Source organism: Nicotiana attenuata, unplaced genomic scaffold, assembly GCF_001879085.1.
Source record: "Nicotiana attenuata strain UT unplaced genomic scaffold, NIATTr2, whole genome shotgun sequence".
Classification (NCBI taxonomy): domain Eukaryota; kingdom Viridiplantae; phylum Streptophyta; class Magnoliopsida; order Solanales; family Solanaceae; genus Nicotiana; species Nicotiana attenuata.
This window is the reverse complement of record NW_017671891.1, coordinates 131,872-146,280: the sequence shown is the minus strand read 5'-3', so window position 1 is coordinate 146,280 and position 14,409 is coordinate 131,872. Positions and strand designations below refer to the sequence as shown.

The window sequence follows — 14,409 nt, the reverse complement described above, 5'->3', positions numbered from 1 at the left end:
CAATTTTTGTTGACAGGCGTGCATGCTGCAGAGTAATAAGATCGCAGGCTGTTTGAAGAACAACCTAACACAAACTATGTCTCCCACTTTATTGCATTCTTTTAACTTATTTTACAACTTTAATTGTACAACTTTGTAATTAGAATATTTAATTCCATTTTGTGCTTAGGATCGAAAATTTTATTGATGAGTTGGTTAAATTAATTAATTTTAGGAAACTGATTATTGAACTTTAAAAATTATATCTATAATTCCTATGGAGTTGAAAGTTTGTTATTTAAAGTACGCGTTTTGTGATATTGATATACGATATTCGTGCAACGCACGAACATGGACACTAGTATTAATAGAAATGCATTTACTTGATGTAGTCGTATATCAAGTGCATGATACTTGACTACTCAAATAAGCTCCTATATCCATACGGGAAAGCTCCCTCAACTCTCCAATCAAAGAAGTCCTTTTTCTCTTATTTTGTTCTGTTTCTCTTTTTGTTCATCAGCTTAGTGTATAGAACTTCATAAGCTTGAAACGCGTACCAATAAGTTCATCATCTGGGCACAACAGATGATGCAGATATACAGTTACTCCTAGAACTTACACCTTTATAAGAGTCTCATGCCAATAAACTTAAACCAATTGTTTTACTTCTGGTTCTAAAGAATCATCTTACCTTTTTGAGCTCCAATATGGACTTCCTATTCATTCAAATTATTCTATCCATATGATAGATAAGATATCCATAATGTGGGACAATTTCTTATGTATTTCTTTAGCAATCCATCATCATTGGATCCTATGATCTCTCCATTCTCTAATTCTATTTTTCTCATTGCTCTGCAGACAGGTTTTGTTACTTGTAGTCTACCTTTATTCTCAGTGTCATATAATCTCCTTGTACCCTTGTAATTCTTTTGTTGCTTCATTATAAACTGTTCTTCTCCATAACTCAGCAGTTGGAGCTGGTGAAATTAGTTTCATGAAAGATCAGATGCTTGCCATCAGAGAAATTCAGAGATCTGTTTGGATAAACCTGATCACAGTTGATGCTGGCAATTTTCTTTGAACTTCTATTCCTATGGCTTTTATTTAGAAATTAAAATATTTTCTACTAGAAAAAAATCATGGAGGGTTTATGGGATAATTATTATGGCTTTTATTTAGAAGTTAAAATCCTCTCTACTAGAAAAAAAATCATGGAGAGTTTGTGGGCTGATTACTTAGAGGCTCTCTCAAGTAGCTGAGGGATCATTTAGCAGCCAAACATCTTTCTTCTTTGACAATGTAATGCTAGAAAATAAAGTGTATCATGGATTTCCACTGAGTGACATCTGAAAGATCAAAACTCTGTTTTCTGGAAGGTCTAGGAAAAGCAAGAAGAAATTAGGAATTATAACATTAAATGCAACATCAGAACACGTATAGAAGCAGATTATGACAGAATGATTTTGAAGAATATGTTGCAACTTCCAAGACTTCAGTTTTAATTCACATCCAATAATTTTGCCTATGATTTTATTATTGAATATACGTATTCCGTGAGAGGACTAAACCACATTGAAGCCCTTCTCTAAAAGAAAAATTCATCAAGAACTTTGAACTTCGCATAGAATTTCTAGACTGGTTTCCTTATATGATTGGGCAAGCTGAAATACATTTGTGACAAAGTTGGTTAAATGACATGCATTTTGAAAACAATTTGGCAGGACAAATAACCTGCAGTCTATTCACCACTAAGCACCACTCAACATGACAAGGAGTAACGACAATTAAGAATACCTTTGTTCTGTCTGAAGTCATGCGCAGTACCACTGCAAGCTTGTAATAAAATCCATCCGCACCAAAGGCCTTGACGTCAACACGTTGCTGCAGGAAAGCCAAGTTTAATGAGAGTCGTAATTTTAGCCATTGTGAATCACCCAAAATTTATCCATGTTACCTTCTTTTCCAGCTCAAGAAGAGATATCCCAGAACTGAAATTCTCAGAATTTTGAAGAGCCACAGCAATGCCCACCCGTGATGAAAGATAGGCATCATTACGCGATGAAAACAGCATGACACCACCGCGGCCAACATAGTGTTGTGGAGAAAGCATGCTGGGTGTTGGACTGGAATCTTCAATAACTTCAAGTACTTGAATGTTTTTCCTTGCACCTATCTGTCTACTGAGCACTGAAGTAGGGGGAGTTTTCAATGCTAGTTTAGCTGATTTAACAGCTCTGGAAAGTGAAAGTGAATCTACATCTGAACTTTCCAATGGCTCAATTTCCACAACTTGATAAGCCAAAAACAAGAATGAGTCATTGCTAATCCAATATGGAACAAAGAACCGTATGGTTTTAGGAGCAGCAGTAGTTCCTCCTATGTCACGTTCAACACTAATCCGCAACCTCCTGTACAAGGCATGATTCCATACAGTGAGAATGCACGGGAGAAAAATCTATTTATTAACAATGATACAATGAGCCCTATATATAATACATATTCTACTCTACTACATATAGGATTATGACATATTTTACTTCTATTACATATAGGACAAGTTTTTTTATTTACACATAACCATCTAACACTCCCCCTCAAGCCGGTGCATACAAATCATATGTACCGAGCTTGTTACATATGTAACTAATACAAGGACCAGTGAGGGACTTGGTGAAAATATCTGCAAGCTGATCACTAGTCATTCCAAACACCTGGATAGCACATGCTGAACTTACCAAACCAGACTCGAGGAGACTGCTCTAGACCATAAAGTGACCAGAGCAAGCGACATACAAGGCCATTAGACTCCCCATGAGCAACAAAACCATGTTGATAAACAGAAGTTGGCCGAAAAATCGCCGGAGAAATTTGAAAATAGTGACACTAAGCCGAAATCCACACTAAAAAATAGGTTGTAAAACACCACCAAAAAACACAAACTTTTTCTGAAAATTACTGTTCACGCTGGAAAATCACTGTTCACGCCGGAAAAAGTGCACAGTTCACGCCGGAAAAAATAGAAGTTGTCGGAATTTTATGTAATTTATATGGGTAGGCTCGGAATCACTGGACGAGTAAGTTGTCCTGAACAAGTTTTGTCAAAAGTGGCTGGAATGGCTCACACGCGCCGGAAAAGTTATTGTAGCCCGCCGGAAAATTCCAAACTTCTCGGAATCCGTAGGAAATTGTACTGGTGGAATCGGAATCACCCACGAAACAACTGTCCTAAAGAAATTTTTGAAAATCTTGGCTGGAAAGCGCTCCACAAGCCGGCGCGTGTGTCATACGTGCTCGACGGCCCTAGTTCTGGCGGCGCGTGGAGGCGCGTGAGGGACTTTCTGCCGAAGCGATTGGTTGGAGTTTTGACGCCTGACTTTTCCGAAGATGGTAGTGTTGGTTTTCGCACAACACTTACCAGTGGGGAGATAACGCAACTCAATCTTGAGTCGTCAACTGGAAAGATGCACGGTGACTGACTTTTTTGTTCCGATGGGATTGGGATTTTTGGGGTTTCGTCGCACAAGGGTTTCGAATCTAATGGGGGTACTGGTATATGCACAGTACTACCGTAACAGTGATGAACCCTGGGAACAAGACGAAGTTGCCGGAAAATTGCACGGCGAAGAGATCTTTCTTCCCGAATGTCGCTGGAATGACGCACAACAATAATTTTCTCACTAAAGCTCCGATACCATGTGAGAATGCACGGGAGAAAAATCTATTCATAAACAATGATACAATAAGCCCTATATATATATAATATATATTCTACTCCTTCTACATATGGGACTAGGATTATTTACACATAACTATCTAACACATACAAACTAGTATCACATAGTCTCCACAAACAGATAATTACAGAGAAAAATTATGGTGTGCCGTGTGTGAGCGCGCGTGCGCATAGGAGCACATACAAACGCACAAAGAGACCTATTTTCCACTTGGCGTAGAAACATAACTTTTTCAGTATAAATTAATTTATGTAAGAAATGCAGCTCTTGTGTGATGAAGTGGAGGCTCACTTCCAGTGTCTTGTGTGATGAAGTGGAGGCTCACTTCCAGTGTCTTGTGTGATAAGAATGTGCCGCTGAAACTTAAAGGTAAGTTCTACAAGGTAGTAGTTAGACCGACTATGTTGTATGGAGCAGAGTGTTGGCTTGTCAAGAACTATCATGTCCAGAATAAGAAAGTAGTTAAGATGAGGATGTTAAGATAGATGTGTGGGCACACCATGTTAGATAAGATAATGAACGAAGTTATTCAGGATAAGGTAAGAGTGGCCCCTGTGGAGGATAAGATGCGGAAGGCGAGGTTGAGATGGTTTGGACATGTTAAGAGGAGAAGTATAGAAGCCCAATTAGAAGGTGTGAGAGGTTAGCCCTGTAAGTATCAGGACGGGTAGAGGTAGGCCTAAGAAGTCTTGGGGAAAGGTGATTAGGCGGGACATGGCGCAGCTGGAATTGACTGAAGGCATGACCCTAGATAGGAGGGTGTGGAGGTCGAAGATTAGGGTACAAGGCTAGTAGGTAGTCGAGCGTTTCTCTTTGTCTTACTCAGTTTGCTAGCGTTAGTGTTAGCATGATATCCTTTTACTCATAGATTGCTATTACTACCTAGAGTCTAACTGCTTTTTTTAGCTTCGGTCTTATTATCTTGGTGTTGCCATTACTTTTTTTTCATCCTTTTTCCTGCCGAGGGTCTATAGGAAACAACCTCTCTACGCTTTCAGGATAGGGGTAAGGCTGCATACACCTTATTCTCCTTAGACCCCACTTGTGGGAAATCACTGAATTTGTTGTTGTTGTTTTAAAAAATGCAGCTCTTGTGTAATGGAAAGACTGAGGTCTACCTTGGTAACTCCTGAAACAAGATTGAAAACCACCAAATGGAACTAGCTTCTACCGGTTCACCCATCTCCCACTCAGAGGAAGAGAAAGGGAGGAAACCGAAAGGCACAAGATTACCACACAGGCACCTTACATGCGATAAGTGAGAAGCACATTGATAAAACTTCTCGTCAGACTACTAAGATCATATGCGAATTATTTTTCTTAAAGGTCATTAGGAGAACAGGAAATCTCATTGACAACTACTGATTTAGATTAGTCATTTGATAGTGCAAGGAATGTCAAACCGGACTTCTCCGTCTGACTAAATTGCATGGATGTGTATCGCATATGATAGTATCGAGAATGAAGAAAGAACATTTTCTCATTCAAACCCAAAAATTTTAATAAACATAGACAATACATTTCAAACTTTTGCTGTCATAGAGTTAGCATCCCATATTGGTTGAGGGAATGAGTTGTAGTCTCCTTATATAGTCTCGGGCAATCCTCAACTCATGAGCTAGCTTTTGAGGCTAAAGTAGCCCAATGTCCATTTCCTAAATAATTTTCAAAACAAGGAAAATCACTACTTTGTAGGCTCTTTTGATTCTAGGCCAGAATTTTTTCTTTTGCTTAACAACAATAATACTAAGAATAATAATAACAATATTATTATTATCATTATTAATAGTAATTCAAAGCAGTTACTAATAAGACTAGAAAAGAGTAGTTTAAATTTATTGTTGTCCTTACTTTGCTTTCTGCCTATATAGTTTTGCATTAGGGTGGGTGTTATGCTTTGCACGTCTTTGATAAAATTGTTAGTGGGCCTTGTATTTTATGAAAGAATTTGCCACAGAGTTTATCCAATGGGAATAATTTGACAGAGCACCATGCTAAACTTTCTATCTATTTATTTTGTTGTCAATAGATTTCTCGCTGCATCCTATAGTGAATGAAGTATTATTATAATTGCTACAGTGTATATTTATTTTACACAAAGCATTAATATAGCCAAACCCCAACTTACTCCGGTTTGACGTATAATTAATCGATTGATGTATTTATTTGTTTGTTTCTTTCAATTATTTATCTAAGCTCTATATTGATGGCAATTTTTGCTGGTGGCCAACTTTGAACACCAAAAAAAAAAAATACAGTGAGGATGTTGCTCAATGAGCCACTTCTTGGTGAATATACTTCTACGTCAAGCAATACAAACCTTTTCCTTTGTTGGTGAACCATAGAAAATGAAGAAGCATGATTGTTACTCGTAAGATCCAAGATGAGTACGGGGTCCTGTTTGCATAAAGGAAAAAAGCTGATCAGAGCAGGTCTACAAACAAAAATCTTTTCTTGCAATGTAAAAATGCTATGTACATGTGTGTGTCTGTGTGGGGACACCCATATGATATCGAGAAGCATAAATATGCAAATATTTACTCCAGGAACAACTACCTTTTCCATAATCCAACCACCTTGAACAAATAACATCAGATATATAGGATTGCGCACATCCGCAGAATATATGTGCACGGTCTCCCGGGATGACATAAAACCCCGATGTCGCTCTACAGTGTTGCCATCTTTCAATTTTTCCCAGATCGTGAAGTCAGCTCCACAAGGAAGCCGATTCTCCAATTTCAAGGGAGAACTAATTGATAGTTTCCAATCATAAACTGGGGCATTAAGCTCTGTGTGAAGAACAGAGGCATCTGTACCAACACAGAGCCAAAGCTGTTTACCACTGCCACCAGGACAACATAAAAGTAGATCCATTTTCTCAAGCTGGTTTAGCTTCAATGCAGAAATAGGTATTTTGTTTCCCTGCCTTACAGTATTTTGTCGAGAAAGTGCACTGCTTTCGATAGATGTTTGGTCCTTACCCAAGCCAAAGACAGAGCCCACAGCAATAGGACGACCCCACGAATAAGGAGTCTGAGAAAAACCAAGGCATGGACGAACTTGTAAACAGTGGTTAGAGTCCTTGGACATGCATCTCCAAGGTAAGATAGCCGAAGAACCAGGATTAGTAACAATGTGATCTGTGTTATTTGCACCCCTCTCCTTAACTTGCTGCCTTGTACGAGTCCAACGTCTTCGACGAACAGTATTGTGACCTGATTTTGTGCTACACTTGGAAGAATTCGGTGGCCACTTCAAGGTTTGAAAATCAGGTCCATATGCCCATCCATCAATGTCAACAAACTGAGATTTGTCAACCGTCCAAGACGATATCCATTTCCATCCAGGAGGCAGGGTAGGTTCAAAAAAGTCCTTCACAATAAAAGAGGAAAGGTCAACAAAAGCTAATCAACATCAACTATTTTAAAAGCAGAAGTCGGGTAATACCCACATTTGAGGAATAGGCATAATCCCTAGTGCTCCACCGCCCTGGGTCATTTCCACCAGAAACTGGATGATTGCGTTGATTCTCAAAAATCTCCTCAACAAATATGCTATAATTTCTACCTTCTGAAGATAGATCCTGAGTAATCATGGACTCATGACATGACGAAATGTCCAATGTGATATCTGAATCATTCGTAACTGTAGCAAGTGCCCGGAAAATTATGTGCTTTTTTCCATTTTTGGTGACAACCTCTAAAGCCACAAAATCATCTCCCAATGTTTTGGTGACCACTGATAGCGGTAGGAAGGAGCGGATGCTCTCCCATGGACCTTTAGGTGTAAGTCCTACCCAAAACCCTGTATCACTAGCACCACTCTTTTCTCCCTCGTCATTTTCGAAGTTTAATACCATTTTCTTCTCAAAGTAAGACGTTGAGACAAAAAGGCAGCCACAAGAATTTGTCTCATTACTGTTAAGTTGGCCCTGGAAATCATATTGATATGAGCACAAAAAGATGTAATATTGTCACAGTAAAATTTCCAACATTACAGAAACAGAAAAGAACCAAGATGAAAGACGCGGCAGTGCAACTAACCCTTCTTCTTAGAGGATAACATCCAAAGTTTTCAACGTCAGACACTTGATGCAGCATTCTGAGTGAAGCAACCTTCTTTAGAATACTTGGACCATGTGCAACGGAAAAGGACGATGCGCCAACAACCTCACCTGCATTGACATTATGCAACGACAAATTTTGGAATCAATTAATCAAACGAATACAATTTAATAAAACCAAACTCCAGCCTTGCTGATCTGTTTTTAGAGGAAGTCAAATAACTCTATAACTTCTCTGAGACCAAGAACTGATATTGATAAGAGATGGAGTAGAATGAGGGAGGCTAAGGCACTGAAGTGATAAAACTAACTAATAAAAGAAAAGTAAAACTCCAAATCACGAGACTAAGAAATTTGAAGTTCCGCAAACTACAGCATTTATGATTAACAATCCTTCAGAACAGAAGAAACTTCCTTCATTTTTTTATTTTTTATTTTTATTTTTTTATTTTTGGAGATGGAAGAAACTTCCTTCATTTTCAATTAAGCTATAGCTAAACAAAATTGCAAAGAAAAGCTTTTTCCCTTCCAATTTCCATATGAAAATCGGAAAGCTGTAACAGTGACTAATCTCTTTGGCATGCATTCTGAGACAGAAAATGGAAATACAAACCAAGAGATACACCATTTATGTAACTGAAAGTATAATATCAATACGGGGAGAAAATTTCAGAATGTAATTTATCATTTTCCTTAACAAATAAATAGATTAGGAGTTTATAAGGAAGAACAATATGCTTTAAAGCACCAAGTTACCTTTTCCGGCCTTTGCAGAAAGGTTTGTCACCTCCACTTCCAGCTTTGCCAGCCCCTATAAGAAAATGGAAGGTTGATTGCAAGAATGGAAAATGCTTATTGGATGTGCTGAAAGGAATGTAATGCTCCTAGTAACTGTAAGATTGAGAATGTTTCCAAGTAGGCGAATGTCTTCATGTAAACATGTTATTCATGGGAAGCAGATTTTTGGCCATTCGTTTAAGAGTTAAGACTACCTCATGGTGTTCAAGAATAGCCTTAAAAGACATCCAAAGATATGGGGAAGCTCTACTGATACTGACATACATATCCTCCATACTCATTTACTGACACGTTCTCGCCCTTCTACTCTTATTTCTTTTTCATTACAAAGTTTATGCAAATGGGAAAAAAAGAGTGCCTACAAGTATACATCTCTCTTAATACTTTCAGCCAATTACCTTCAAAGGAACTTCAAATATGAAGAGTTCATTCCATTTAGCGGTGCCTTCATCCACGTTATTTTTTCTAGTAATTAGTGGCTTCACACATTTGGTCCTTGCACTCTGAGGAAAAAGCTTTTGTTGATTTGAATCCTGATTCTCCACAACCAAGCGCAAAGCGCAGAAGAAGTTATGTCTATTGCCGTCATCATTGACAGGCAGACCCTGTTAGAGAGAGAAATAAAATGAGAACCTCATAAGCAACTAAGGTTCAATGACAGCAAACCCCACTAATAGAAATCAGTATATCAACAACCTTGGCTTCAACTATCTGAACAGCAGCATAACGTCGAGGTTCCCTTGACTCATTGGCAACATTTGATCTGTCAGAATGCCTTGTAGGTGGAATCCATACAGAAACAGAATTATCAGGAGGTAGTAACTCAAATACGTCTGAGTTTTGCTCAACTTTTTTCAGGTACATGTCACACCCAAGTTTATTTTCGACCACCACCGTCCGAAAATCGTCGTCATCCAGTGCCACAAAACTAGTATTATCTTGATGTGCATTCCCAGAACGAGCTTCCTGCAGAAGCAAGAAACAATCAGAAACATACCAACAGTAACTGAAGTGTATCTTGAGCATCACACAATCACCTTAATCTTAATTGCTTTCTTTTCCAGTTCTCTCTGCTTTCGCCATGACTCGACAGCTTGCCCCAATACATCAAGATTTGCTGCACTCAGATTTATGTTCAAAATGCTGGTTGCAGCAACTCTTACCCTTGTACCAACTCTTGAAGGCGGATGTAAATTGGTCTCATAAGTCTCAAACCTGCAAAATGAAGAATAACAGATGTGGTAAAGCAGCAACAACAGAAGAAAATGAGTCAACATACTAACAAATGACAATGGGTGAATGGTGAAAGATATTACTTAAATATTCCATCAAAAGGCTCAACAAGTGGCTCCCACGCTTCTAATTGCGTGTTGAAGGTGGAAGCAGCCATTGAAGAAATGAGAACAGCATTCATTGCCTCTAGTCGCCCATGTGTTGCAAGCTTAATATTAGTAATTGTTGCATCAAAAAGAGGTGTTACCTGAAAATACATAAATGCACAAATATATAGCCAAAAACGAAGAAAAATCATATAAGCTAACAGAGTTTCTGAGGTCTACAGACCATTCCGCATAAGCTGTCCAATAGAGTCACAGAAAAGCATCTGATTTTCATGTCAGCTGTTATGTTGTCCCTTGTCTTTGGCTTCACTGAATCACCAAGAGTAAATGCCAATCTACTGGAAGGTTTTTTCAGATCAGAGCGTGCAAGGAAAGTGCAAGCCTGTAATGCAGTACAGAACTATTGTGTGGTCAAGGAATGTAAACAGCAGGCCAAGGAAGTATAAGCCACTCTGGATTCACACATTCCAGGGGAAGATAGAGCAACAATGCAGCAGATACTACAATTGAGGATGATTAAGATAAAATAATAAAAGGGCACATCCAGAAGGTAGTAACTCTGACCTGATTGTCAACTTTCCAAATGCTCCAGCACTGAGAAGCTCTGGAGCCTGAAGATCTTGAAATGGGCATCTCAAGAACATTAGCTTGACTAACAAGATCCATCCTTGGGCAGCAAAAATAATCCAGATCAGGTGCTTCATTGCTACGTGTCACTACACAACCCAAAGCAGCATAACCAGGAGGAGCAACAGGGTACCAGAAGAAAGCTTCCTCCAGTCCCTTGCCCGCAATATGAGCAACTTTTGTAAATTGCACAGGCTTTGCAGAAAGTTCAGGGTTGTCAGCCTTAAAGATTATACCAAGGGGAGGTGGTTCTAAGCTGAAGCAAAGGAATGATCCCACATGTCAAACAAGATGTACTGGTGTAAAGCAGGCAAAGTAGAATCAAGGAAAGCAAAATAAACAACTAACCCTTCGGTAATACAGTCACCCAGTACTGCATAACAAGGACGTCTTATAGGTCTCCATATAGAGACTGCAGGGCGAAGATCACTACCCCTGTCCCACCAGATCCGCTCAAAGTTTGGAGTTGAAATATAACAAGAGGTCGCTTTAGAAATCGATCTGATAATGTCCCATCCTGATGAAGTTGCACTCTGTTTACTTGTCTGGAGATGCAGGTGCTCGCTCTCACTAGTTAAATCTACAGTAGGTACTTTTAAGGAAGAATTATACCAACTCGAGCTCAGAAGAAGAAGATTATTCAGATCAAAACAACAGCTTTTATGAGGATGACTACTAGATGGATGGGCATAGAATGACCCAAGAGCATTATCCAAACGCCAAATACCGAAACCTGATGTGAATGCAGTATTAGCAGCAATGCTAAAGATACATTCCAAAAGCATCGTTGATGTTACCAAATCAGAACGTATGCAATGAACTATGTGATTAGGAGGTGGTTGTGCTCCTATATGAGCAACACAACCCATTGTGACATATCCAGGCGGTGCAATAGGCAGCCAAAGAGAACAATCATCAGCATCTTGTACCTTCTCAGATCCTTGAATATCAGAAAATAAACCTATCAGCCTGAAACCAAGGGGCTTCCTAACACGCCCATATGTATTGCTCACAGCGACAACAGCTTGTGATGGAGGATTTGGTCTGACATGAGTGAAATGATCATGCATTAGGCAAGACATTTAGATTCTTCAAGCAAAAAAGAAACATAATTATTGCTTCTATGTCCAATAACATGTTCTTCGGAAAGACAACAATACCCGAACTTATATGGAACAAGAATACCGAGGAAAAACTACGTCAACCAAAAAGCTACTACGTTTCATAAAGGTGTTAAAGTCCAAATAATGACAGTTGAACTGAAATTGAGCTTGCAATGACTACAAAGATACTTCAGAGCATATGGATGGAGGAAACACCGAATAAACAAAATTTACGGTTTACAACCATACATCTTGCTGAAGGTTCATTGTTTGATCCTAGACTACAAGCAATGGAAAACAAGAAGCAAAATTAAGCACCTCGGTGAAGAATGCAATGCTCTAACTCTAAAAAACAAGCCTTGTCAACAATTGTTTTATGCATATCACCAGCAAAATAAAGTTCCAATTTTTACTTCAGCTGTTTATTGTAAGCATGGTAGTATACTTCTGGTGCAAAAAGAAAATTCCTAACAGTTCTAAACAGGATCATTTAATCTGATCAATCTTCTGATGTAACAACAGATACAAGGCTGTATTACTTGCCTATAGCTATTGGGGCCTCTGAGATGCTATTATGCAGTACCACCAGCAACAACAACAACCCAGTGAATTCCCACAAGTATGCAGTACCATCAGCATGATATTTAAAAGAATAGAATAAATACTACATAAGTTTTTCATTTCAGTTAATGAAAGTTGTAAAATTGGGTATGAAGCGTCACTCAGTACAATAACAAGCAACATGATATGCACCATTATACAAATGTTGTAGGGTTTCACTGACAGCTAAAACCCTAATTATATTGAATTATATCAGTGCTCTTTGGAGCAGGGGAAAATATTATCCCTGAAATCATAGCATTACCAATCCTATATCAACTCGCCCGGATGAAATGAAAGCATCAAACTGACGTCTTCCACTAAAAGATTAACAAAGAATCAGGTACCAACAGTATGAAAATATTGCATTTGAAATTCGCAAACAAAGTAGGAGAAATTTCGAATTAATCACACACTTTATGGATCTTCTAACCTTGATGTGACACAATCTCCGAGAATAACATAGTTCGACGGTGCTCTGGGCCTCCAGAATGTAAGGTTGTTAAGACGCCCATGTTCTGCGCAAGTGCAATAGAATCAAACGTCCAGATGAATAACAGAACAGATTAACAACAATAAATTTATAAGACATGGAAAAAAGAAATACCTTTGGGACAAACCCAAATTCTGTCAAACTGAGTACAAGGCAACAGGGGATCAGCACTCCCAAAATGTAAAGCAGTGGTTGCCTGACTCTGCAAATTGAGTAGAAGGGAGACAACACCAAGAGATAGGTGGGCACATATATCCGTTGACAATAAAGATATATTCGTTTTATCCTTCACAGAAGTATATCCTCCAGATATATCAACTGGGTCAATAATAATAAGACCAGAACCAGCCTCAACAGTTAAATCCTTTACAAGTCCCCGGATCCATGTATCATTTTCTTTAGCTGCATACCTGTTGCACCAAATCTATAAATATCTGGAAAATGAAATATAATAACTGGGAAACAACGGTAGCTTTCAGTGACAAGCATCTTACATGAAGTTAAGGTCCATTTTCGCCCGGAGGAGCTTCTCACAATGAGCAAAGTCATCCAAAGATGATTTACTACTATCATAAAATGTGAATTCAGGAGAGACAACCTGGGAAAGGCAATGTAGCAATCAATCAACTATGCCTCAATCTAGAAAAAAAACCTAGATATTAAGAAACAGAATGATATTGTTTAAGAACTGACCAAAAGCTGGTGAGCAGTAACAATCACAACTAGAATACAAGAAAGAAGTTGGAAGAAAAAAGAGAAGGAAACATATATGCAACAAAAAAAATAGAAGAAGAGGAAGAAGAAGAACAATAAGTATTTCTGATCATCATGAAGTTACCAGAAATTTGATGCAGTGGGTATAACTCTGCAAATGAAATCAACGGAATACAACGACGACAACAATTACGCCTTAGTCTCAAACAAGTTGGGGTCAGCTCACCTCATATCGTCATCATTACCAAAATAAAATAAAAGTGAAAGTGTGTGTGTGTCTATATATATGTATATATGGATCTTTCTCTTCCATTGTGCCCTATCTTTAGCTAAGTCTGCAATGATTCCAAGGATTTGTAGGTCTTTCGAGACTAGTTCCTTCCATGTGATTTTAGGTCTAACCCATCCTTTTTTAACGCCTTCCATCACCATAGTTTCACACCTACGGACCGGTGCTGAACATAACCAACCATCTCAAGAAAAATGAAATCAACGGAATGCCAAGATAACAAGTTGAAGAAGTAAAATCAGTGTTCCTACTTATGAAATACCCAACAGGTAGAGTGTTTGTAGGGAATTAAATGACATCAGCTTTCAACTATCCAGCCACAACAATGAACTGCTTATGACCGAAGGTGAGGAAAAAAAGATGGAAAACTTTTTAAGCATGTTACTAAATGTTGCGGTCTGAAAGCTTCTTCAACAACACTACCTCCATACCATATTACTTGCCTTAACTTTCCAGTGGTTCAAACTCAAGTCGCTTCACAATCTTGAGTTTGACCGGGCATGTTAGATATTGAATCCCTCATCTGAACATTGCCCCGTCACTGATCCAGAAAGTCTTTTTCTTCATGCTATCAGACTCCCTCCTTTGACAATTGAATTCCTGTCATTGTTCCAAGGGAACACAATTTCTCCTCATGAATTCAGGATAGAACAATTATCC

General features: G+C 38.6%; 1 protein-coding gene across 1 annotated transcript in view; it reads right to left on the bottom strand.

Moving 5' to 3' along the window:
• The window catches only part of LOC109210755, a 93,448-nt gene that overhangs the window by 14,446 nt on the left and 64,593 nt on the right, over window positions 1-14,409 (bottom strand). The window contains exons 36-52 of the mRNA XM_019374216.1: window positions 13,241-13,344; window positions 12,861-13,156; window positions 12,687-12,771; window positions 10,899-11,594; window positions 10,488-10,806; window positions 10,147-10,305; window positions 9,900-10,063; window positions 9,621-9,798; window positions 9,280-9,549; window positions 8,982-9,188; window positions 8,542-8,596; window positions 7,766-7,896; window positions 7,174-7,653; window positions 6,276-7,094; window positions 6,040-6,116; window positions 1,940-2,393; window positions 1,780-1,866 (exon numbers count right to left, since the gene is read on the bottom strand). Coding sequence (XP_019229761.1) covers window positions 1,780-1,866; window positions 1,940-2,393; window positions 6,040-6,116; window positions 6,276-7,094; window positions 7,174-7,653; window positions 7,766-7,896; window positions 8,542-8,596; window positions 8,982-9,188; window positions 9,280-9,549; window positions 9,621-9,798; window positions 9,900-10,063; window positions 10,147-10,305; window positions 10,488-10,806; window positions 10,899-11,594; window positions 12,687-12,771; window positions 12,861-13,156; window positions 13,241-13,344 — 4,581 coding nt within the window. The remainder of the gene's footprint in view (window positions 1-1,779; window positions 1,867-1,939; window positions 2,394-6,039; window positions 6,117-6,275; window positions 7,095-7,173; window positions 7,654-7,765; window positions 7,897-8,541; window positions 8,597-8,981; window positions 9,189-9,279; window positions 9,550-9,620; window positions 9,799-9,899; window positions 10,064-10,146; window positions 10,306-10,487; window positions 10,807-10,898; window positions 11,595-12,686; window positions 12,772-12,860; window positions 13,157-13,240; window positions 13,345-14,409) is intronic.